This window comes from Squalius cephalus (assembly GCF_949319135.1).
Source record: "Squalius cephalus genome assembly, chromosome: 17".
NCBI lineage: Eukaryota > Metazoa > Chordata > Actinopteri > Cypriniformes > Leuciscidae > Squalius > Squalius cephalus.
The window spans coordinates 808,845-835,912 of NC_137138.1; the positions used below are offsets into that span (position 1 = coordinate 808,845).

A 27,068-nucleotide genomic window follows, 5' to 3' on the forward strand; every position below is an offset into this window, starting at 1 on the left:
ATTGCCGCTTGTCCTTAAAGGGATAGTTCACCCAATAATAAAAATGATCTCATTATTTACAGGCACTCTAATGTTGTTCCAACTGTATTAATTTCCTTCTAATATTTTTCTAATATTTATAGTTTGAAGAATGTGGGTAACCAAACAGTAGCTGGTCCCCATTGACTTCCAAAGGAGAAAAATATACTATGGAAGTCACTGGGGTACATCAACTGTTTGGTTACCCACATTCATCCAAATAACTTATTTTCAACAGAAGAAAAAAACAACTTGAGAGAGTAAATTATGACAATTTGAATTTGTTGTCAATTTGAATGTGAAATTGTTGTTTTTGTTCAAAGGACTAAACGTTTAGTCTTAAAAAAAAATCTTAAGTTTGTATTTTTATACATTTTATTTATCAGAACTTTAATATATTTTGATGTTCCTCTGTTCTGTTGTGACAATAAAAGAAACAAGTTTCTTTTTAAAATGCATTATCATATTATTTTAGTTAAAACTCATAAATAACTACAAATAACTAATGTTAGGGAAATGTGTTAATGTTTTGTTGCGAGTTTCTGAAAAAAAAATAAAAAATATCGTCCGATATATCGGAATATCGGATTTTAAAACCAACAAATATTTGTACCGGTATCGGCCTTCAAAATCCTTTATCGGTCGGGCTCTAGTACCCATCAAAAGTTTGTACACACCAATTGTAAAGTGTGTCCAAACTTACTGTACTATAATACACATAAATAATATTGCTACTGTATTATAATATACACATAAATAATATCAGCCGATATATCGGTATCTGGCTTTTTTTTATCGGTATCGGCATCGGCGCCCAAAAATCCATATCGGTCGGGCTCTAGTAGAAACATGTTAAAATGTATTAGTAATGTAAAAAAAAATGTCTAAATTATGTTAGAAATGTGCTGAATCATGTTAGCATCATGCTAGATGCACTAAATCATGCAAGAAACATGCTAAAACTTGCTGAAACATGCTAGAAACATGTTATAATGTGTTAGTAATGTGCTAAATCATGCTAGAAACATGCTAGCAATGTGCTAAATCATGCTGTGCTAGAAACACTCACGCTAGCAACATTCTAAAAGCGTCGATCTGCTCACAGAGGCTGTGTTTATTTGATCAAAAATATATTTCAATGCTTTTGTCTTCCTCAAGAAACTTGAGCGTAATTATGTTGGCTTGACAAAGCTAATATACCGATCTACTACTTAAGCTTATTCTTCTTCTGATGCCAAATCGTTAACCGGATGATCAAAACTACGGGAAATCCCCCGGACATTGAGGGGGTCAAATCTTTCAGACATGAGTATTGTGAGGGATTTTTTAATGAATAAAATAGTAAACTGTATATCAAACTAATCATAACTCTAACATCTAACCTTACTTCTCTTTTCCTACTCTTCAACACTTGAACTAAATGTGCTCTGAAGATTGTGTCGAAACCAGTGGAAAACGCTGAGATGCTGGCTAGACAGTATCAAAAATATACCGTCTAGAACAGTCTCATGACATATTGAGTAATCAAATGAACTTCAAACCCTTTTCTGTTTTTTCTAATGATCTGAGATCTAAGTTTCCTGCCTAGTAACAGAAGGGTTTGCATATGAAGAACCAATCAAATTGTAGGGAAACTATGTCATCGTTCGACTCTTTGTGAGACTCTTAGGCGGGGTTAGATTGCGGTCAGGTAACTATAATTCTTAGGCATTTTATTTAAGCGGTAAGAATAGCTACGCTTAGGCGTCAACCCGCGCGTTTAGAGGCAACTCAGCTGAGTATAATATTTTCAGGTGTCAAGGACACTCGGTTCAACCTAAGTCAGGTGCGTAGGGGAAAGATCTACCACAGTATTTAACCTACATCCATCATATCTATGTGCTAAATCATGCTAGCATGTTAAAATGTGTTAGACATGTGCTGAATCATGCTAGCAACATACTAAATCATGTTAAAACATGCCAAAACATGTTAAATCAAGCTAGAAACAGACTAACAACCTGTTAAATCATTGCTACCAACATGTTAAAACCTGCCAGCAATGTTAAATCATGCTAGAAACATGCTAACAACATACTAACTCATGCTTGCAACATGCTAAAACACGCGAGCAATGTTAAATCATGTTAGAAACATGATAGCACCATGCTAAAACGTGTTAGCAATGTGTTAAATCATGCATGCGACTTGCTAAATCATGTTAGCAATATGTTAGATCATGCTAAAAAAAATGCTAACGACATGCTAAATCATGTTAGCAATATGATAAGTCATGCTGAAAACAGGCCTGCAACATGCTAAATCATGCTAGGAAATGTTAATAATGTGTTGAATTTGCCAGCAATGTTAAATCATGCTAGAAACATGCAAACAACATACTAACTCATGCTTGCAACATGCTAAAACACGCGAGCAATGTTAAATCATGTTAGAAACATGATAGCACCATGCTAAAACGTGTTAGCAATGTGTTAAATCATGCATGCGACTTGCTAAATCATGTTAGCAATATGTTAGATCATGCTAAAAAAAATGCTAACGACATGCTAAATCATGTTAGCAATATGATAAGTCATGCTGAAAACAGGCCTGCAACATGCTAAATTATGCTAGGAAATGTTAATAATGTGTTGAATTATGCTAGCAACATGTTAACGAAGTGCTAGAACATGTTAATAACATTTTATTTACTTATTTCAGTAAAATATTTTTCAAAGGCTTTGTCAAGCTAACATTAAAGTTTCTCATCAAACTTCACTCACCTAGTTGCTAAGCTAAACCCTCTGCTCTCTGCTAAACGGTCATATTCATATCATCCCGACTGGACTCTTATTTTATTGTACAGCAGCACAAATGTGCTTTATAAGGAAATGCAGTGTGGCGTCAGGGCTCTCTCACCTTCACGGCGTACATGTTGCGCGTGTCTGACGCGCAGGAGGCTGAATAGTACACGGCGTCTCCAGACAGGCAGCTAGGCTTGTTGCAGGTCAGTTTGAAGAGGGACCAGTTGCTCTCGTCGAATCTCAGCGTGTTCCTCTGGTTGCTGGTGAAATGCTCCTCGCACTTCAGCGCCAGACGCCGCAGGGACTCCGCGTACAGGCCGCCTAGCTTGGAGTAGATGCCCTCGCGGCTGTCCATGTTGCTGAGCAGCGCGTGTAGCGTGGAGCCGGCGGCCGGTAGCGTGTTGAGCTGCGGGGACGAGCTGGAGGAGAACAGCGCGCGCGGGTCCACGGGACTAGCCGGAGGCGCGGCGGACGGGCGGCTAACGTTGGTTTCGGAGCCGCTGAAGGGGAGGCGCGGGCGGCTACGGGCTAGCGGTTTGACGCCAGACTCGCTAGGAGCCGATGTGGTGCGGTTTACTAGCTTCTTCTGCGGCAGCGGAGGCGGAGTCAGCTGATGACCGAGACTGTTGCTAGGAAACGTGTCAGGCTGCGGCGACGCGGGGGCGGAGCCAAACGGGCTGCTGGGAAATGGGGAGGGGCAGGAGCGGAGGGTGGAGTCTAGGTCACATGATCAGAAAGAGAGAGAGAGAAAAATGTTAATTAAATATACTTTTGATACAGAATATACCATTTTAAATCTCAAATTTTATACACACACACACACACATATATATATCAAATTCATTAGATGTAAAATATAATTTAAAATACTATTAAAATGTATTTTAATTATTTAAAAAAAAAGAATCACACACTCGCTCACACTCACACAATCACACTCCTGCACGCTCACACACACACACACACACACACACACACACACACACACACACACACACACACACACACACTGACATTCACTCGCAGTCACACACACTCAGTCACGCACACTCACTCACAGATAGTGAAATAGCTGCACATAATGTCAGTGTGTGTGTGTGTGTGTGTGTGTGTGTGTGTGTGTGTGTGTGTGGTTACTGTTTAACAGGGAAACGCCTCGAGATCTTAAACTGATTAAAAAAGCTCTGTGACCCATGAGACCAGAGACAGACACATCACAGAATCACTGAATCACACATGAATAATTCAGAGATTTACCAGCATGTGTCCTGATCTCATCTCTCAATTATTAAATATATTATATATACTTTTTAAAATTCTATTTCAGATAGACAGACAGAGAACATCTCAGCGTCTGGAGGTCGAACTCTCTCTCTCTCTCTCTCTCTGGTTTGAGTGAAGCCACTTCACTCACACTCACTCAACTCATTCTGGAGGTCTCTCTCTCTCTCTCTCTCTCTCTCTCTCTCTCTCTCTCTCTGGTTTGAGTGAAGCCACTTCACTCACTCACTCATTCTGGAGGTCTCTCTCTCTCTCTGTCTCTCTCTCTCTCTCTCTGGTTTGAGTGAAGCCACTTCACTCACTCACTCATTCTGGAGGTCTCTCTCTCTCTCTCTGTGGAGTGAGTGACGTCCCCTGGAGAGAGAGACACTAATGAAGGCCTGCAGAGGAAGATTAGTGGGGAAAGACGCCTGTGATAAACACAAACCCTGATTTCCCCTCTTCATCCCTTCATTATCTCTGCGCCCCAGTGCATTGTGGGAACACGTTCAGATCTGCAGCGATAGGATCAGTAGGAAGGACCGGAGCTGCGTTTCCCTTTTCATCTCGGCTGACTTTCAGTAAAGGAAGTGTCATTCACGACAGCAGATTCTGCTTTTGCACTTCAGTTCTGCTCCGAGCAGCAAAACATTAACATTAAACAACCGGTGCTCTGAATCTGAAGCTGCACACACACACACACACACACACACACACACACACACACACACACACACGTGAAGTGCCATTCACAGAAATACAACGACAGACACAAACTTGATATCTATTTGCACTTATTCTTACATTCACATTCGCAGTGAGCAGCATCTCAGATCTGTCACAGCTTCAGCTTCAGAGCACCGGTGTGGGACTACAGTCTGCGAGAGCACGTCTCAACACTCAACTTCAGACTGTTGTTTGCAGGTTTTCACATCGGAGCTGTGAGTGTAAATGCTCACGTACAAGAACGAAGATTTATTGTACAAGTTCTCAAATTCTGGAGTTTTGCTGCTCTTTTACCTTCATGCGAACGGTCTGCTGTCTACATAGATAAAAAAGTTTGTAGACTTTGTAAACTTTAAGTTGGCTTTAAAAAGCCTAGCCAGAAAATTTGAAGCACTTTTAAAAGCTTGAAGATTTAGTTTAGCAGTTTTAAAACTTGGGGTGGTTGCTAAGTTGTTGCTGTGCGGTTGCTGGGGTATTTTGGGTGGTTGCTAGGGTGTTGCTATGCGGTCACTATGGTATTCGGGTTACTGGCTAGGGTGTTGTTAGGGTACTTGAGGTGCTTGCTACGGGGATGCTATGCGGTTGATAAGGTATTCTGGGTGGTTGCTAGGGTGTTGCTATGCGGTTGCTAGGGTACTTGAGGTGCTTGCTAGGGGGATGCTATGTGGCTGCTGGGGTATTCTGGGTGGTTGCTAGGGTGCTGCTATGCGGTCACTATGGAATTCGGGTTGCTGGCTATGGTGTTGTTAGGGTACTTGAGGTGCTTGCTAGGGGGATGCTATGCGGTTGATAAGGTATTCTGGGTGGTTGCTAGGGTGTTGCTATGTGGTTGCTAGGATGTTGCTATGCGGTTGCTAGGGTGATAATATGCGGTTGCTAGGGTATTCTGGGTGGTTGCTAGGGTGTTGCTATGCGGTTGCTAAGGTATTCTGGGTGTTGCTATGCTATTACTAATACTCACATAATACACTAAATTATTACATAAAACAGGCCATTTTAATCAGACAGAACTGTTTGCCATCGACACTTTTTCAGTACAGAATAAAATCTATTAATAATCAATATTACCCTCAACTCCACCTGCCATTTAAACGCTTGTCGCAATGCATTCTGGGACAGCTGTATTTATTAAGAAAACATGCACTGATTTTGTGGTTCGGACAGGAACGCTGAAGATCATTCAGCTCTTGAAAGAGTGTCACACACACTATCACTGGAGTGTGATATCCTCGTGAGCGCTGACGTGTGTGTGTGTGTGAGTGTGTGTGCGCGTGTGTGTGTGTGTGTGAGAGTGTGTGCGTGTGTGAGCGTGTGTGTGTGTGTGTGTGAGTGTGTGTGAGCGTGTTTGTGTGTGAGCGTGTGTGTGTGTGTGTGTGTGGTACTCACCGGCGTCAGAGAGCGCCTGCAGACTGTCTGTTGAGCAGTTCAGTCCTCTCAGCGATTGGCTCAGACTCTCCACTGACCCCTGATCCATGTTACTGCCACTCACACGGTTACACACCCTGCAGAGAACAACACAACACACACATCATCAGTGTCCAACAATTACAGCGCACTCACTCACTCACTCACTCACTCACTCACTCACTCACTCACTCACTCACTCACTCACTCACTCACTCACTCACTCACTCACTCACTCACTCACTCACTCACTCTCACACACACACACACACACTCACTCACTCACTCACTCACTCACTCACTCACTCACTCACTCACTCACTCACTCACTCACTCACTCACTCACTCACTCACTCACACACACACACACACACACACACACACACACACCTGTACTCTCACGGATCAGTTTTACCGTAAGATGCGCCTTTTTCTTTTTTTTACTGTGTCTGATGTTCTGTGACGGAGAAGCAATTCACTATTTGAGAGCCACTGCTTCCTCTGTACTGATTTACACACACACACGCACACGTACACACACACACACTCACACGTAAAATATACTGGAATGAAGCGCTCAAATGAAGGAAGTGAGCTTAAACCTCTAAACCACAGAGTTTCACGGCAATGAAGCCTATTTCTCTCTCTCACACACACACACACACACACACACACACACACACACACACACACACACAACTTTATCTCTCAGAGAACATGAAGGTGTCGCTTATATTAAGTCAGTAATAACGACTGCAGAATAAACACCGATAATGAAGAACTCACAAGACCAACACACTCTTGATTCTGTGCGGTGAGGGACTCTATAAGTAGAACAGCATCACTTCCTGTGTGTGTGTGTGTGTGTGTGTGTGTGTGTGTGTGTGTGAGTGAGTGAGTGAGTGAGTGAGTGAGTGAGTGAGTGAGTGTGTGTGCGCGTGTGTAAGTGTGTGTGTGTGTGTGTGTGTGTGAGTGAGTGAGAGTGTGTGTGTGTGTATGCGTGTGTGAGTGTGTGTGTGTGTGTGTGTGTGTGTGTGTGTGTGTGTGTGTGTGTGTGTGTGTGTGTGTGCGCGTGTGTTAAACATGAGCACTGAACGTCACACACTTAAAACAGCAAACCAGCACCAGAACACCCTAGCAACTGCATGGCGACGTGCTAAAAACCCCGGCCGGACGGAAACACACATCTGGACCTGGAACAAATACAGTGATTCTTCCAGCATCACATAAAACACACACACACACACACACACACACACACACACACACACACACACACACACAGCAGGACTAAAGAGCCCAACCGTGACCTTTCCAAAGGTCAAGCCAACCGACCTCTGACACATGATCCACTCAAACACATGCAAATGAGTCCTGAGCGCTACAGGACCTGAATGAAACACCTACCTCTGGATGGGCCGGCGGTTCTGACGCATCCGTGCGAGAATCTGCTACTGTTCGAGAGCGTGCGCGTGTGTGTGTGTGTGTGTGTGTGTTTTTTCAGTGTGAAACTGTAAATATCCAGCTCTAAAATCATCTCTATGAGAACAGAAGCGTCCCGAGGCGTGGAAACAAACACTGGAGGCACTGATCGTCTGTTACACACACACACACACACACACACACACACACACACACACACTTCAGCTCAGAGGAACCACTGATAAAACAACAGAACCGACCCAAAGAGCCTCAAACATACACACCTGATGCTCAGCGTGTGTGTGTGTGTGTGTGTGTGTGTGTGTGTGTGTGTGTGTGTGTGTGTGTGTGTGTGTGTGTGTGTGTAACATCTCAAACTAACATCGCTTCTGCTGGAAAAGCAGATTTATCATCACCATCTGCTCCATTAATCATTCATCACACCAGTTCATAACTTCACCCATTTACACTCTCTGTGTCCCCAAAGAGAGTACGACATAACTAACAAACACACAAAATAGTTATGAAATAAAACAAGCACAGAAATGTAAAGTTAAAAAAACAAACAAAATGAAACACTTACTATAAAAAAGTATTTGTTTACCTATATGTCATGTGACTATGTGAACATGTGAATGTGCTGCTAGATTATGAGATATCAGCATCAAATCTCAGGGGACTTAAACGAACGTCTTCAGAGGTTATGGAAACCAGACGAGTATCACCTCACCAGACTCCACTATCACAATAATCATAATCATCATCATAATAATCATAATAATAATCATAATAAAAGGGGTTCCTACCAGGGCTGCAACCCCAATATTGATATTCTTGTTTTATTACAAAAATCTTCAGCGACCAATAGTAATATCCGGTGATGCAAATTACTCAACGTTTTTATGAAATATCACTGTTTATTTAATTGAAAATATGCTATTATTTACATGAATGTGTGCATATTATTTGCAAATAGCTTAAATTGATCACTTCATAACTACTATAGACCTGGAACTTTAACTGTATCATTTATTTCTCTTCATTCCCTTATAATCCTTTAGTTAGTTAATTCCTTCAAATAAAAAGACCAATAACATACCATGGCAAAAAACAAATATTAAAATGATTAAATGTCTGATAAAATATATAAAATATATTGCATAAAAATTATACTATATATATATATTAAATACCATTAATATAATACTAAAATATATTGCATATAAAATGTGTGGTTCTATATTAAACATCATGAAAGATTTTCAAATATTTATTATATGAAATACTATAAAAATATAATAGTTAATATATTAAAACTATTGAATTTTAATATGATAAAATATTTAATCTATTTTAGATTAAATTTAGAATTATCTATTAGAAAATATTCAATACTAAATATAGCATAATTTATAAAATATATCATATTTATATCAAATACTATAAAAAGATAATATTTAACACAACATTAAAATATGACGATGATTTCATAAATTAAAATGTTTTAATATCATTTTTGATGTTAGCAGTGCTGATTTAAAGACAACTTCTTAGAGTCACAGTATACGGTGTCATTTCATAAAAACACCATTTTTTTTTATTAAATATAAAAAATATTAATTTTAGCTTGATGATTTCATCAACTCCAAAACCTATGCAACCTTTAACACATCCATACAATCATTCTGTACACTCTCATTCTGACAGCATCGACACCACAAACCTCAGAGTCTGCGCGATCTCACGCGATCTGACGCGATCTCGCGCGCTGTTGACGGTAAACACGACGCGTCGCGGGTCCAGATGCGCCGCGATGCTCAGATACCGTCGCCATAGAGACGGGTCTTGTTGACTCTCGGTCCAGAGACGTGTTTAAGCTGAACACATGCCGATCTCAGTGCGTTTTATTTTAACTCTCAGCCCGAGACGTTCCTGTGAGTCAGTCAAACACCAGAAGAAGTAAACCACACTCGCTAATGAAAATAGCGCAGAGATGTGTCCTAGCATGCGCTTCTCTAAAGGTGAAGCGGTTAACACGTATATTACAGGACAGAGCGAGACCAAGCCCGTCGAGTTCAGAAACACACACACACACACACACACACACACACACACACACACACACACACACACACAAGACAAGCTCTCTATTAACAGAAGACTCATCATGTTCTGAAGCAGCGTTATATGAGTCGCACAGGCGCTGTATTCAGATCTGATGAATGGCTGATAAACCTCACAGAAAACAAACAGTGAGAGGAACCGAGAGACCAGCACCGGCCCGACACTCGACAAGCAACTATCCAGAGACAGCGAGACTGAAGTAACTCATCTAAATCAAGCTCAAGCAATCTCATCACCTTATAACGCTAAGGATCATTTACAAGAAAACAAAAACAAAGACACTGAAGGACTCCATCACAATCGGAGACGAAACCAACACAGAACTCACACTGACGATAATAAGCAGTACTAAGAGTTTGTATACTCGTTAAAATAACCTGGAAAGGCAAACAAGACAAAAAAAACATAAAAAACTAAAACAAGTATTTTTTTGTGTGTTTGTCAAGTTCAAGTGGTGAAGCATGATTAAAGGAATCATAAAGAACACTATTAATTCTTGCCCATTAATGCTCAAACAACATTTATGATTATTATCAGTGTTGAAAACTGATTCTTTGATGAACAGAAAGTTGAAAAGAACAGCATTTATTTGAAATTGAATCTTTTGTAACATTATAAATATCTTTACTGTAACTTTTGATAAATTTAATTCATCCTTGATGAATACAATTTTAGATTTCTTTTATTTCTTTCCCCCAAAAAAATGAAATAAAAATTCTTACTGACCCCAAACTTTTGAAGGGTAGTGTTTAATGTTACAAAAGCTTTCTATTTCTGATAAATGCTGTTCTTTTGACCTTTCTATTCTTCAAATCCTGAAATAAAAATGTACACAACTGTTTTCAACATTGATAATAATAATAAATGTTTCTTGAGCATCAAATCCTCATATTAGAGTGATTTCTGAAGGATCATGTGACACTGAAGACTGGAGTAATGATGCTGAACATTCAGCTTTGATCACAGGAATAAATTACACTTTACTGTATATTCACATAGAGAACAGATGATTTAAATCCTTATAATATTTCACTGTTTTACTGTATTTCTGATCAAATAAATGCAGCTTTGATGAGCATAAGAGACTCTTTTAAAAACATTCAAAATCCAGAACCTCTGACTGGTAGTGTACATGGCAAGAGAAAGCAATGCAGATGTGATGGGGAAAACAAATAAATTTATGGTCCACAAAACTCTCCAAAACTAGGGTATCAGAAGAGCTTCCCGGTTGTAGAGGCCAATTTCGGATGTATAATCCCGAGAGCACTAATCTAAGAGTCTGGCTCCATTATACTGGATACTATACAGGCAATCTGGGTTAGTAAAACCAGCAAGCAGCACAAAGTAAGAGTGATTCTCGCTGGTGGTGTTTATAGTCCACCCAACTCTCCAAAACTAGGGTATCAAAAGTTGTAAAGAGTAAAATTTCTGATGTATAATTCCGATAGCACTAATCTAATTAAAGGACAAACAGGTTAGTAAAACCAACAAGGCAAGCAGCAGAAAATAAGAGTGATTCTCACCGGTGGTGTTTTTTGGGAGGTGGTGGAGGCGGCACGGGATCTCGACTGGCGTTGGGGTGGCTGGTTTGGTTGAGATGAGCTCTGGTGCTCTCGCTGGTGTTCCCGTTCTCCTCTGGGACGCCGGCCGGAGTCTGACTGCTGCTTTTGTTGCCGGTGCCTGGCGTCGCGCTGCTCTCGCTCTTCCATTCTCTGGACGCAAACCCCCGAACAGCGGGACCATTGATGGACTCCACCGGACGGGTGCAAGAGCCCGACCTCTCAGACTCTCCCTCCTCTCCCTCCTCGTCAATACAGCCTTCCATACTCCGGTGTTTACGGACCGGAGCCGAGCGAACTGGAGCAGTGGAGTCCACTTGGGAAGGAACGGGAAGAAGGACATCTTTTGGAGGAGGAAGAACCACATTGAAGCTTATCTCGGGTAGCGGTAAGGAAAGACTGGAGGTGCCAAGTCTGGGAGGACGGGAGTTAGTCTTAGGAGGAACCGGGGGACTGGATTGAGGCTTGGGTTGGGAAGCGTTAGGGGTTGCTTCGGCTGCATCTGGCCAAGTGAACGCCGGGCTTGACGAGTCTTTGGGCGGCGTCGGGCTGAAGTGGGTCCACTGAGTGCTTACGGCAGAATCCGGGCTGCTCAGGTAAAAAGTCCTGTTGTTTTCTTCGGTGTGGGCGGCTACGACTGTGATGGTTGCTCTCTGAGCGTCGCTGGCATTGAGCTCCGTTTCAGACTCCTTCCCGTCGCACGGCGTTCGTCTCTTCTTCTTCGTGCTCTCAGCGTAGATCGGCTCGCTTTCCTCAAGCCCGTTTGGCGGAGCGCTTGAGTTTTGAGGTCCCGGTAATGAATCCGTGCTGCTCCGATTGGAGCACGAGTCCGACAGGCTTTCGTGGAAGGAGTCTGGAGTCATTGGAGAGGGCGTACTTGGCGTCCCATTGGTTGCATTTGGCGTACTTGGCGTCCCATTGTTCGCATTCCCTGGTGCGGATCTGGCTTGCCTTTCCTCTACGGATACTCTTAGAGGACTCGTAACTCCATCACTGTTTCCATTGGTTCTTTGAGTCACGTTGTGAAGACGTGAATCTTCATTGGTGTAAGTGCTCTTGACCGCTTTGGTCATCTGTCTATAGGGGCCATCGTTCCCGTTCTCTTTCAGACTTTGGGAAACGCAGCCCTCTTCCTGACTCACAAACATACTGCTAATAATCATGCAGTCTTTGGAAAATCCAGTGGGTGAACAAACGTTTGGGGAAAACTTCTTCCCGGAGATGCCGTTTTGTATAAGGGTTTCTCTTAGAGATCTATTACATCCATTGCTATCGATGTACAGAGGAGCCAGATCCAGGGCTTTCTTCAGTCCGGCAGAGGTCTTCTGGTGGTTCTGAGACACAGAGGCAATGATAAGTTTGGGAAGAATTCAAACACTGGAATCTTTTATCACATATTTACATTTAGGCCATTTTCAAAATGCATTCAAGGTACAGGCTTTATCAGTTCTTGCATTCCCTGGGATTTAACCCTCGTGCGTCAATTTAAAACAATTATAAAGGACAAAAATGTCTGTCATAAAAATGTGAAGCTTGGGAGCACAGACTTAAGTTTGCTCCCATTTTTAAAGAAGACCCTTGGCAGATTATTGTTGAAGTAAAAAAAAAAAGTTTAAAAAGTGAAACCAATTTTAAGTTTATGAAAATAATTTATGAACAATATTTCATATTTCATTTTTTATAAAGATTTTGTTTGGATGCAGTAACAGATATTCCCCATTAGATGCAGCAAAACTACACTGGATTTGGGATTTGCAGTAGAATTTTTCTCCATCAAGTATGACATGCACACAAACAAACACTCGCACACAATTTGTTTATTACACACATACAAACCACACTCTGACATACATACTAACACACACACACATATACACAATTATAGCTGCATAATTTATGCAATTGACTCTATAATATGCAGAAGTGGAAAACAGGAATAAAGCGAGTATTTGCTTTATAGACCAAAACTGAGAAAATGGCATTGGTACAAAATCTGGTAAAAGTAAATATTTACATTTTGAAGCCTTGCCAATAGAATGAAAGCATATTAACAAAGATTGCATCATTTTATAGTTAAATGGCCCTGGGATCAAAAATTGCAGTTTTAATGGGTTTCAATGGGGACATTTTTGTCCTTAATATCCCGAGTAGATCAATTTTGTGTACCTAGTGCAAAATAGATTTTTTAAAGGAAATGGGGGTGAATTATTAAAATTCCAATAAAAATACACACCTGTGCCAAAATATATACAGTTGGCATTAACACAGGCAAAACTATCAAAAAAACAAAACGGAAAAACACACAAATGCCTATAAGGTCGCACAAGGGTTAAACCCATGACTTTTGTTTGATATATATATATAACCATCGGTTTATTCTAAAAGCATGTAAATCAATTCATTGCCAATTAAAAAACCCACCTTGAGATCATGACGCCAAAGCACAAACACTGTGGCAACATTTGACAGGCAGAACCCAGGCATGTCTAGGCAATGCAATGATTATAATGACAATAATTCACCCAAGTACAAATAACCAATTAGTCATCTTATTTGACTCTGCAGACGCCTTTATGTGACTAAATGTGTCTGTGTGTGTTTGCAGTGCAGTCCGCTATTGAAACGAATCAATGCCCTTGGCGGTGAAATAATTATCTTTGTTTAAACAGCCTGAATGTGTTCATATCAATGCCCTCCTGTAAAGCACACATAAAACTGTATGGCAGTCTGTTATCTAGCGTTCACAAAGACATTCCAGTCTCCACCCGTGTAGTGGAGAATGTGATTAAGCCCCGCCCCTCTGAACCCACCTAATAAGAGTTCAACCCTCTGGTGCTCTTAGGTCACTTTTGACCGAAAGATTTTACGCTTTGTCTACTTGATCGGAATGGTACAAAACTTGGTAAAGGTTTTGGCAGTTGCTGTGTAAACACACAAAAAAAATCATGGACATGATTTGAAAAAGGTCAAATGGTCCAGTAAACAATAGTCACACTTGTGCTCCTCACGGTAAAAAATGAGCGCATTGGAAATGAATGAGACGAAGTTCCTCTAGTGGAAGCGTTTGGTACTGCAGACGAACAACATCTCACTGAAAGATCATTTACTGAGATATCAACCTCGAATTTGAAGCACAAATTGTTTCGATTTATGGCTTTGATTTTCTTGCAGTTTTAGAGTCAAATGTATTTTTGAAAATATATATTTCATATAAAAATTGATAATAGTATTTTTGTGCATTTTTAATAACAATAAACGTAAAATTCTGTAACTTTTTTAATTTCATTTTTAAAAACTTTTTTTCACATCAGCAATAATCTGCCAAGTGTCGACTTTGAAAAGATATCAAACTTCAGTCTGTCGCTCTAAAGTGTTCAAGATTTACCACAGTTTAAGTTGGAAATGTAATTTTCAGGTCTATGCTCAAAAAGTGAATAATAAATACAGCGTAAATATATTTTAGTACTATAAAATCCCCTAAAAATATAAAATATCAAACTAAAATATAGTACATTCATTTAATTGAAATAAAAATAAAATCCGGTCATTTCTGACCGACACGCGAAGATCACCAGAGGGAGTTCAGAGTAACTCAGTGTAACTCAGTGTAGTTCAGTGCAATTCAGTGTAACTCAGTGTAACTCAGTGTAAGTCAGAGTAAGTCAGAGTAATTCAGTGTAACTCAGTGTAACTCAGAGTAAGTCAGTGTAACTCAGTGTAACTCAGTGTAACTCAGAGTAAGTCAGAGTAACTCAGTGTAACTCAGAGTAACTCAGTGTAACTCAGAGTAACTCAGAGTAACTCAGAGTAACTCAGTGTAGTTCAGTGTAACTCAGTGTAGTTCAGTGTAACTCAGAGTAACTCAGAGTAACTCAGTGTAACTCAGTGTAACTCAGTGTAGTTCAGTGTAACTCAGTGTAACTCAGTGTAGTTCAGTGTAACTCAGTGTAACTCAGAGTAATTCAGTGTAACTCAGTGTAACTCAGTGTAGTTCAGTGTAACTCAGTGTAACTCAGTGTAGTTCAGTGTAACTCAGTGTAACTCAGAGTAAGTCAGAGTAACTCAGTGTAACTCAGAGTAACTCAGTGTAACTCAGAGTAACTCAGAGTAACTCAGAGTAACTCAGAGTAACTCAGAGTAACTCAGTGTAGTTCAGTGTAACTCAGTGTAGTTCAGTGTAACTCAGAGTAACTCAGAGTAACTCAGTGTAGTTCAGTGTAACTCAGTGTAACTCAGTGTAGTTCAGTGTAACTCAGTGTAACTCAGAGTAATTCAGTGTAACTCAGTGTAACTCAGTGTAGTTCAGTGTAACTCAGTGTAACTCAGTGTAACTCAGAGTAACTCAGTGTAACTCAGTGTAGTTCAGTGTAACTCAGTGTAACTCAGTGTAGTTCAGTGTAACTCAGAGTAACTCAGTGTAACTCAGTGTAGTTCAGTGTAACTCTGTAACTCAGTGTAAGTCAGTGTAACAGAGTAGTTCAGTGTAACTCAGAGTAACTCAGTGTAGTTCAGTGTAACTCAGTGTAACTCAGTGTAACTCAGAGTAACTCAGTGTAACTCAGTGTAGTTCAGTGTAACTCTGTAACTCAGTGTAAGTCAGTGTAACAGAGTAGTTCAGTGTAACTCAGAGTAACTCAGTGTAACTCAGTGTAGTTCAGTGTAACTCAGTGTAACTCAGTGTAACTCAGTGTAACTCAGAGTAACTCAGTGTAACTCAGTGTAGTTCAGTGTAACTCAGAGTAACTCAGTGTAACTCAGTGTAACTCAGTGTAGTTCAGTGTAACTCTGTAACTCAGTGTAAGTCAGTGTAACAGAGTAGTTCAGTGTAACTCAGAGTAACTCAGTGTAACTCAGTGTAACTCAGAGTAACTCAGTGTAACTCAGAGTAGTTCAGTGTAACTCAGAATAACTCAGTGTAACTCTGTGTAACTCAGAGTAACTCAGTGTAACTCAGAGTAGTTCAGTGTAACTCAGAATAACTCAGTGTAACTCTGTAACTCAGTGTAACTCTGTAACTCAGTGTAACTCAGAGTAGTTCAGTGTAACTCAGAATAACTCAGTGTAACTCTGTGTAACTCAGAGTAACTCAGTGTAACAGAGTAGTTCAGTGTAACTCAGAGTAACTCAGTGTAACTCTGTAACTCAGTGTAAGTCAGTGTAACTCAGTGTAGTTCAGTGTAACTCAGAGTAACTCAGTGTAACTCAGTGTAACTCAGAGTAACTCAGTGTAACTCAGAGTAGTTCAGTGTAACTCAGAGTAACTCAGAGTAGTTCAGTGTAACTCAGAATAACTCAGTGTAACTCTGTAACTCAGTGTAACTCTGTAACTCAGTGTAAGTCAGTGTAACTCAGAATAACTCAGTGTAACTCAGTGTAACTCAGTGTAAGTCAGTGTAACAGAGTAGTTCAGTGTAACTCAGAGTAACTCAGTGTAACTCTGTAACTCAGTGTAAGTCAGTGTAACTCAGTGTAGTTCAGTGTAACTCAGAGTAACTCAGTGTAGTTCAGTGTAACTCTGTAACTCAGTGTAAGTCAGTGTAACAGAGTAGTTCAGTGTAACTCAGAGTAACTCAGTGTAACTCAGTGTAGTTCAGTGTAACTCAATGTAGTTCAGTGTAACTCAGTGTAGTTCAGTGTAACTCAGAGTAACTCAGTGTAGTTCAGTGTAACTCAGAGTAACTCAGTGTAACTCAGAGTAACTCAGTGTAACTCAGAGTAGTTCAGTGTAATTCAGTGTAACTCAGATTAACTCGGAGTAACTCAGTGTAATTCAGTGTAGTTCAGAGTAACTCAATGTAACTCAGATTAACTCAGTGTAACTCAGTGTAGTTCAGTGTAGTTCAGAGTAACTCAATGTAACTCAGAGTAACTCAGAGTAACTCAGTGTAGTTCAGTGTAGTTCAGAGTAATTCAGTGTAACTCAGATTAACTCGGAGTAACTCAGTGTAATTCAGTGTAGTTCAGAGTAACTCAATGTAACTCAGAGTAACTCAGTCACCTGTTCTGTGTTCATGTTGATGTCCGTCTTGATCTCCGCTGTGACGTCGATGTTCATCATGGTGGGTCTGACAGCGATGGTGGGTTTGCTATACGGAGAGAGGGACGTCACCCCATCCTCGTCGTCCCCGATCACACTCGTTCGCGCTCGTTCTGGTCCAGTCTGTCGGTGGGCGCTGCGAGGATGGAAGCAGTTCTTACACGAGCCTGGTTTCCACACGTGTTCTGCAAACTCTCCACACGCAGACATCTTAACACACACCTCGAGATGCCGTCTGATCGGACTCGACTGGGCGGAACCGGCCGAGACAGGTCGCTCATAGTCTGAGGAACAGACCGGCTCAGGATATCAGCAGCCTCCAAACCTGGAAAACACAAGAGAAAATAGTTACACTTTATTTTACAGCCAAGTCACCTTTATTTATACAGCGCTTTTTACAATACAGATTATATCAAAGCAGCTTTACAGAGATAACAGGATAATAATGCAACGAAGTTTGTTTCCAGAAGAAAATAGCGTCACAGTCCAGCTTCAGTTCACTGAAGTCAGTTCAGTGATGGTTCATTTCTGTTGTAAAAAAGTTATTAATTTAGTTCATATATTTATAACGCCGTAGTTAATGTAGTTACTTAATATTACTCAGTACTTAAATATATAATTACACTGTAACAATGACACCTTAAAGTGTAACCGATAAACGTTCCGATGATTTTGAAGGAAAGCTGGTTTATATGTTTGCCACCCCTCATTTAAAGCCTTTGCTCATTTAAAGCGTGTTTTGACGGGGAAATGCACTTGTGTAAGAGACTTTGGTCTAAATGATCAGATGAAAGTACTTCACGCTTGCTAGTGAAAAACAAAAGGTGCAAATCCTCTCCTCCCGTTCCTCGTCCCTGCCTTTATAGAAAGCTCTCCTGTGGTTAGACTTCACGCATCACACAAACTCAACCACAGCCTGAATAATAAACTCATCACCAAACTAATTCAGGCCAAACATGAGGACAAATGGTTGGACCAAACATTTAAAAACAAATAATTCAATGTTGATCATATATATATATACCTAACGCTTTTTGTGCTTTTTTTTTCAAACCTACTTAGGGTTCAGAGTATTTATTTTTTCCCATGTCTAGTACAACTGTGTGGTTTTGTTTAATTAATACAGTATACACTTTTTTCTTGATTTACCCTGAAAGAATGGAAGTGAAATGTGACAACATGCCCCATATGAGGGGTACATTGTGACATGACCATATGACAGATTAAAATGCTATCTGATCTAATAAAAAATATACAAGACAAACTAAAATATTTTCCCAATAAAATACAATTATTAACTTTTTTTTATAATTGTTTTTTTTTACAACACTGCTAAAACACAGCGATACAGCATAGTTCAAAACATAATTATAATATATCATTTCTGAACATTGAGTCTCAGTCTTTATTCACCTTTTCTCATGGTTTCTCAATAGAATTCATAAAAGTATAGAATATAATATCATAGTTCTAATAGCGGCTCATTGTAATGCAGTGTGACAACATGCCCCGCCTGAGCAACTGGGGTTTAAACACTGCGAGTGTTTCTGCTGTTAGATCAGCATTAAAGAACCATATCAACTTTTAAATAACAGATATAAGATTAAAATAATATCAGATTTGTCTAATTTTAAATAAACACAAAAAACAGAGATGAAAAATGAACATAAGTAAGAAATTTACAATCTTCCAATGATTTCTTAATTTTGGCGCAATTTTTGCTCAATAGTGTTGATATGGAAACTAGTAAATGCACTGAGTTTCGTCATTCTGGAATGTGTGGAAGTGTGTGACAACTCTCTCCTCTAGTCTGAAATGGTTTTAATGGTCTAATGACTTCTTAAACTCTTAGTAATGACATAACAGCAAATTATTTCATATACATATACTATACAGTCAAACCTAAATTTATTCAGACTCCTTCAACATTTCTCACATTATCACAGTTTATTCGCTATAGTTTAGAAAATGGTAATAAAATATGAGCAGAACTCAGTTGATATTTGACTGGTTTTGTCCGTCCTTCTGTTAGACTGTCTCACACATGAATGATGTTGAATATCTGTCAGCTGTTAAATTTAACTACACAATTAGATAATACCAGTTTAGCTCAACCAATCACCAAGCAATGCTTCATTGTGTTCAGTCTGTGTGTAAAAAGAGCATTAGCAATTAAAGAAAACACACTTCAGCAAAACATGATCAGCTCAAAGTGTCCGAATCATTTTTGTCCCAAAGTTTCACTGGTAGTCGCTGTATGAAGAATATTTGGGTATAATGTCACAGTTTAATTTATTTTGCTCTCCTCACTTACACTAATGAACTATAGTGTCCTGATCACACTAGTGAAACAATATCTGGTGTCTGAATAGTTTTTGGTTTGACTGATATATCTATATCTATATATATATAATATATATATATATATAGTGAATATTTCATATAATCAATCCTAAACCTGTGTACATGTGGATTGTAGCTTGTTCTTTACAGGTTTTGCTCCTGATTGAACAGCAATAGCCTGAAGGTCAATAGGTCGTTGACCTCGTCCATCTCTAACGCCGCTTTCCCAGGCCACCAGAATTAGAGGCTCTTCTGTTCTTCAACTCGCCTCCGGAATGTGTTCTCACGTCGGAATGTGAGGAATGTGTGGAATGTGAGGGGAGATTCGCACCACGGTGAGCTTTACACCACAACAGCGTTACCGCGCCTCATCGCACACCTGACACGAGCGCCAGTGCGAAAGCTCACGCGGACAGACGTGTTTGCACTGTCTGGAGACCCTGCAGATTTTTAAAGAGGCCATATTACGCTTGATGTTGTCTCAGGCTCTACTAGAACAGGTTTTCCTGCTTGAATGTTGATTATTTTCCTCATATTCTCCATTGTTGCGGCTCCTCTCTTCCCAGTCTGTCAGTAACGCTCTGTTTACTTCCTGTCTCTATGAAGCCCCTCCTCCTGAAAGCACACTGTGCTCTGATTGGTCGGCTGGAGCAGTGTGCTGTGATTGGTCGAGTGTGTTTGGGAAATGTCCCGCCCCTTTCCATAACCGCCAGTTTAACACACTACTAACTAATTTAACGAGGCCCCGCCCCTTTATTCTGCGCATTAATTATTATAATGAGGAATATTGTGACGTGTTCGTTCCCGGAAGAAACTCCAGACTAATGGAGTTCAGGAACACTGACACTGATATAGAGAAGAGCTGGAGCTTCTTCATGATCAAACAGGAACAGTACACACTGAACACAGATGAAAACATGATAGATCCTCTTTAAGTCATGGAAAGAGTGACGATGACTCTGGAAATGACTCTCTTAAAGAATCATCTTTATGGCCGACAATCTCCATTATTTCCAAAGGAAAATGAATCATTACCTGAGACTAAACTCTCCCAGAGAGAAACATGGAAAAGCTGAGGTGTGTGTGTGTGTGTGAGATCAGATGCTCAGAGCTTCACCAGTGTTATTTTAAACCGCACATTATTTCCTGTTTTAACCAGCGCTGTCTTTAAATACTCTCAGCAACTGCGTCTGCAACAGATCCTGCAGAGCGAGTCCTCGTGCAGAGACGCTAGCAGACCAAACTCTAGCGGACCAAACTCGCTCGCGGACGAAACTCTAGCGGGCCAAACTCTAGCGGGCCAAACTCTAGCGGACCAAACTCTAGCGGGCCAAACTCTAGCGGGCCAAACTCTAGCGGACCAAACTCTAGCGGACCAAACTCTAGCGGACCAAACTCTAGCGGGCCAAACTCTAGCGGGCCAAACTCTAGCGGACCAAACTCGCTCGCGGACGAAACTCTAGCAGACCAAACTCTAGCGGACCAAACTCTAGCGGGCCAAACTCTAGCGGACCAAACTCTAGCGGGCCAAACTCTAGCGGGCCAAACTCTAGCGGACCAAACTCTAGCGGACGAAACTCGCTCGCGGACGAAACTCTAGCAGACCAAACTCTAGCGGGCCAAACTCTAGCGGGCCAAACTCTAGCGGACCAAACTCTAGCGGGCCAAACTCTAGCGGACCAAACTCTAGCGGACCAAACTCTAGCGGACCAAACTCTAGCGGACCAAACTCTAGCGGGCCAAACTCTAGCGGACCAAACTCGCTCGCGGACGAAACTCTAGCAGACCAAACTCTAGCGGGCCAAACTCTAGCGGGCCAAACTCTAGCGGGCCAAACTCTAGCGGACCAAACTCTAGCGGGCCAAACTCTAGCGGGCCAAACTCTAGCGGACCAAACTCTAGCGGACCAAACTCTAGCGGGCCAAACTCTAGCGGGCCAAACTCTAGCGGGCCAAACTCTAGCGGACCAAACTCTAGCGGGCCAAACTCTAGCGGGCCAAACTCTAGCGGACCAAACTCTAGCGGACCAAACTCTAGCGGGCCAAACTCTAGCGGGCCAAACTCTAGCGGGCCAAACTCTAGCGGACCAAACTCGCTCGCGGACGAAACTCTAGCGGACCAAACGCTAGCGGGCCAAACTCTAGCGGGCCAAACTCTAGCGGGCCAAACGCTAGCGGGCCAAACGCTAGCGGGCCAAACGCTAGCGGGCCAAACGCTAGCGGGCCAAACTCTAGCGGGCCAAACTCTAGCGGACCAAACTCTAGCGGACCAAACTCTAGCGGGCCAAACTCTAGCGGGCCAAACTCTAGCGGGCCAAACTCTAGCGGGCCAAACTCTAGCGGACCAAACTCTAGCGGGCCAAACTCTAGCGGACCAAACTCTAGCGGACCAAACTCTAGCGGACCAAACTCTAGCGGGCCAAACTCTAGCGGACCAAACTCTAGCGGGCCAAACTCTAGCGGACCAAACTCTAGCGGGCCAAACTCTAGCGGACCAAACTCTAGCGGGCCAAACTCTAGCGGGCCAAACTCTAGCGGGCCAAACTCTAGCGGGCCAAACTCTAGCGGGCCAAACTCTAGCGGACCAAACTCTAGAGGACCAAACTCGCTCGCGGACCAAACTCGCTCGCGGACCAAACTCTAGCGGACCAAACTCTAGCGGACCAAACTCTAGCGGACCAAACTCTAGCGGACCAAACTCTAGCGGACCAAACGCTAGCGGGCCAAACGCTAGCGGGCCAAACTCTAGCGGACCAAACTCTAGCGGGCCAAACTCTAGCGGACCAAACTCTAGCGGACCAAACTCTAGCGGACCAAACTCTAGCGGGCCAAACTCTAGCGGACCAAACTCTAGCAGACCAAACTCGCTCGCGGACCAAACTCTAGCGGACCAAACTCTAGCGGGCCAAACTCTAGCGGACCAAACTCTAGCGGACCAAACTCTAGCGGACCAAACTCTAGCAGACCAAACTCGCTCGCGGACCAAACTCGCTCGCGGACCAAACTCTAGCAGACCAAACTCGCTCGCGGACTCCACACTCGTCTTCAAGATGAGCTCATTTCTTAATTAAGAGTCTAAAGAGGAGTCATATGGGTAATTAATATTCAGAAAGATTTCTTAATCAAAAGCAGACACCACTGAAGCGTTCATGAGTTACAGCGAGTAAATATTTGCATGTTAAATTTGTTGCGTATTTTGTAACGTTAAAGAGTTGCATCATGGACCACCATACTGTAAAAATACTGTAAAATCGTGATTATTACGGTGAAAAACTGTTAATTGGTTAAAGTTTCCGTACTATATACGATGAATAATTGTGATAGATCCAACCGTACATTTGAGTAAAATACCGTTAAATTTACAGAAGTTAAAAAAAGAACAAATTGTATAATTTACAGTGAAAAACTGTATATTGACATTCCCACAATTCCCTGTGACGCTTCACATTTGATGTATTTTTGTTGAAATAACTGTTTCTTCATGGTTTTTCTAATCAATGTTACATTAATGTTATTCAAAAATTTAAATGTCATGTGTGTTAGTTACCATGATTGTGTGAATTACGCTATATATTAATATTATCTTTCTAGAGGAAAAGCTGCGTGTGAGGAGCTTTGGTTGATCATGTGACTCTCATCTCCGCTGTGATTGGTGGTTGTCAGTGTTTTACAATGGTACCAAACAGATATTAGTACTTCAGTAGATCTGTAAATTAACATTATATCGGATAGTGAAGAGTTTTTACTGTACATTTATATTGAGTCTGTAAAACCTAAAATGTTGCTACTGTATTTTTTACCGTAAATTTCTGGCAACCACAGCTGCCGTTTTTTACCGTAAATTTAACAGATATTTTTTTGTTGAAGTGCAGAGCTAGATTCATAACTGAAAACAGTCTGATAGAAACTATCTAATCTAATGTTTTGATGTTTCACAGATGAGGCTTAAACTCGTCCCAGTTAAATGAGCTGTTTTAACTGAAAGCTTATCCTAAAATACGCCTTAAACTCATTTAATCTTGTAAATTACGTGGTAAATCGTGGTCAATTATGCTAGCAACATGTTAAATCATGCTAGCAACGTGGTAAATCATGCTAGCAACGTGTAAATCATGGTAAATCATGCTAGCAACATGGTAAATCATATTAGCAATGTGGTAAATTATGCTAGCGACGAGGTAAATCATGCTAGCAATGTAGTAAATCATGTTAGCAACATGGTAAATCATGCCAGCAATGTGGTAAATCGTGGTAAATCATGCTAGCAACGTGTTAAATCATGTTAGCAATGTGGTACAATTATGCTAGCAATGTGGTAAATCATGGTAATCATGCTAGCAACGTGGTAAATCATGTTAGCAATGTAAATTATGCTAGCAATGTAGTAAATCATGGTAAATCATGCCAGCAATGTGTTAAATCGTGGTAAATCATGCTAGCAATGTGGTAAATCATACTAGCAATGTGGTAAATTGTGGTAAATCATGCTAGCAATGTGTAAATCATAATAAAACATGCTAGCAATGTGGTAAATCATGCTAGCAATGTAGTAAATCATGGTAAATCATGCTAGCAATGTAGTAAATCATGGTAAATCATGCTAGCAATGTGGTAAATCATGCTAAATCAAGCTAGCAACGAGATAAATCGTGGTAAACCATGCTAGCAACGAGATAAATCGTGGTAATAATTTCTAATCTATCTATGAAACTTTAAGCTTTAAACTACTTAACTTCTTCAAACTCTTTGTTCAACTTAAAGTTTGTCTACAAACTTTTTTATCTAGTTAATCTAAAGCCTAATCCTGGCTTAATCTAAACCCTGTCTGTGAAACCAGGCCTAAATATCTAAATAAAGAGAGGATCAAATGTTGCTTAGTTTTACATCAGCAGCAAAAAAATATATCATGAATATTCCATATATCAGCCATTTATACTCCAGATGATCCAGAATCAGCTCTTAATCTTCGACTAGCAGAAGTTTAATGACACGTAAAGCCTGGTAAAGAGTCGGACGCAGGTTAAGTGTTTGCTCAGGGTTTGCTCAGTGTTTGCTCAGGGTTTGCTCAGGGCAGGTCGAGTGTCGAGGGGAATGTGGGTCGAGTCGCGCCGTTAGACTCACTGGCAACAAGTTTGACAAGTCAAAACCCAAGACACAACAGGAGAAGGAGAAGCTCTTTGTTCCCACAGCTGCTGAAAACACTTGTGAACAATGAGTGTTTTGGCCTTCAGATGCTGAGCAGGGGGAAGGGAACGCCGACGAGAACCTCACACTCTTCCTGAGTGTCAAACACACCTGAACACTGACTCACATTCACTGTCGAGCAGATCAAACACGGAGGAGTGTGTTAAACTCATAATCAAATCAGACAAATGTGTTTCATAAACATGCGAGGAGCAGGTGAGTTTGGTTCAGACTAGTTCAGCATGAATCCAGAGATTTAAAAGAGTCAAACATAACTTAACTTTACATCAGAACTCTTCCAGAATTAATTTACCATGGTGACTACCAAAGTTATAAAGTAAGTGTTGAGAACATGTGGTTGTATAACCAGAAAACAATAAACAAACAAACAAAAACAGACGGAGAATCTGAATCTCGGTCGAAGATCCAGTCAAGCTCACAATCATAATAACAATAGCAAATATTGCATGGTAGAAACTATAATTACCATGGTAAATTGATTATCAGATTACACAATCAAATTCTATGGAAGGTTGTTTTCGCCACGGATTATAATTTTTTCTTTTTCTGCATAATTTAATTCAATATTGCGATTGTATATCTCGGAATTTGGACTTTAGAAAAGTCAGCTGCGAGAAAATGTCACACTAATTGATTGTGAGATTTAAAAAGTAGCAATTACATTTTTATTTTTAATTCCGTGTCGGAAACAAGTTCACATCTGTTTACACGCTACGGAAATTGGAATGTCAATCAACAACACAAGTGCGCGCGTTACATCGCGTCGCACGCGCGTTCAGAAACACGTTAGACCATCATAAACACGCGTTACAGGGCGAGTCCATACGGTGTCCGCTTTGAGTCAAATCCACGTTCACATCATTGAATGAATGAATGAATCTGAAATCAACATCATAAACCAGATGCGCGCGTCCGTTTGGAATCGATCTGAATCTTAATCCGGTTCTGCGGATCCAGATCAAAGATGCGTTCTGGTTTATTATGGATCTAGAACCACGCGTGACAGAACAGATCGCTAACTCACCTGCAGTGGACCAGCAGACAGCAGAGACTGAGACACATCTGAGCAACTAGATCCTCACAGAAGACACGCGCGTGTGTGTGTGTGTTCATTCACAGAGAGAGAGAGTGTGTGTGTGAGAGAGAGAGAGAGAGAAAGAGAGAGAGACAGTGCGTGACTATGATCTGATCAGACTGAAGCAACGCGACGAAACTCCTGCATAGGGGGCGGAGCCTCCCTCTCTCTCTCTCTCTCTCTCACACACACACACACACACACACACACACACACACACTCACACTCTCTCTCTCTCACACACACACACAACACGTGCAACACATACATATCTCTCTCTATATATTCATCTTTTTTTAAAGACCATTTTATTTTAATTTAGACATGCAACACACACACACACACACCCATCCAATAAGAATTAAACACTCACCTGTCAGTCAGTCCAGTGGTGTATGTCTACACTAGTCACATCACATCAGACAGACAGGTTAGAAAATGCACGTGTGTGTGTGTGTGTGTGTGTGTGTGTGTGTGTGTGTGTGTGTGTGTGTGTGTATGTGTGTGTGGTTAAAAGCAGCAGTATTGTGCTGTTGATGTTGTAATTGTTTGATTGTAAAGGCATTAGTGTTCCAGCAGGATCTGTGATCAATACCGTGATCGATCAGCTTGAGACGCCGGATATAATCAATACTTCCACGTTCAATGTCAACATTTCTCACATCCCAGAGTTTCAGTAAAAAATTCCTGTCATTCCCTGTTCACAGAGATGGAAGCAGGAGAACTTGTCATGGCATGAACACACTCTCTCTCTCACACACACACACACACACACACACACTCTCTCTTTCTCTCTCTCTCACACACACACACACACACTCTCTTTCTCTCTCTCTCTCAGAGAGAAACAACTAAACGTTACGCTGACGAGAACAGAAGCAGAACTCAGAGTTTAAACACACGGAACTAATGAGATCATTAATGAGAGACAGGTAAACAGAAGCTAATCAACAAACCGAGGAACTCTGGGAATCAAGAACCACAACACAACACAACAGAACAGAACAGTACACAACACAAACACAATACAACACAACACAACTGTACACAAAACAACACACAACAGAACACAACACAACAGAACACAACACAACACAACACAACACAACAGAA

General features: G+C 41.0%; 1 protein-coding gene across 2 annotated transcripts in view; it reads right to left on the minus strand.

Moving 5' to 3' along the window:
* The window catches only part of prag1 (PEAK1 related, kinase-activating pseudokinase 1), a 29,724-nt gene extending 3,647 nt beyond the window's left edge, over positions 1–26,077 (minus strand). The window contains exons 1-6 of one of the 2 annotated variants that reach the window (XM_079846868.1): positions 25,905–26,077; positions 17,556–17,658; positions 17,295–17,469; positions 11,261–12,630; positions 6,174–6,289; positions 2,917–3,518 (exon numbers count right to left, since the gene is read on the minus strand). In XM_079846868.1, coding sequence (XP_079702994.1) covers positions 2,917–3,518; positions 6,174–6,289; positions 11,261–12,630; positions 17,295–17,469; positions 17,556–17,614 — 2,322 coding nt within the window. In that variant the 5' untranslated portion in view covers positions 17,615–17,658; positions 25,905–26,077. Of the gene's footprint in view, positions 1–2,916; positions 3,519–6,173; positions 6,290–11,260; positions 12,631–17,294; positions 17,659–25,904 lie in introns of those variants that run through there. The other variant, XM_079846867.1, reaches the window with a different exon arrangement.
* Positions 26,078–27,068: the final 991 nt, after the last annotated feature.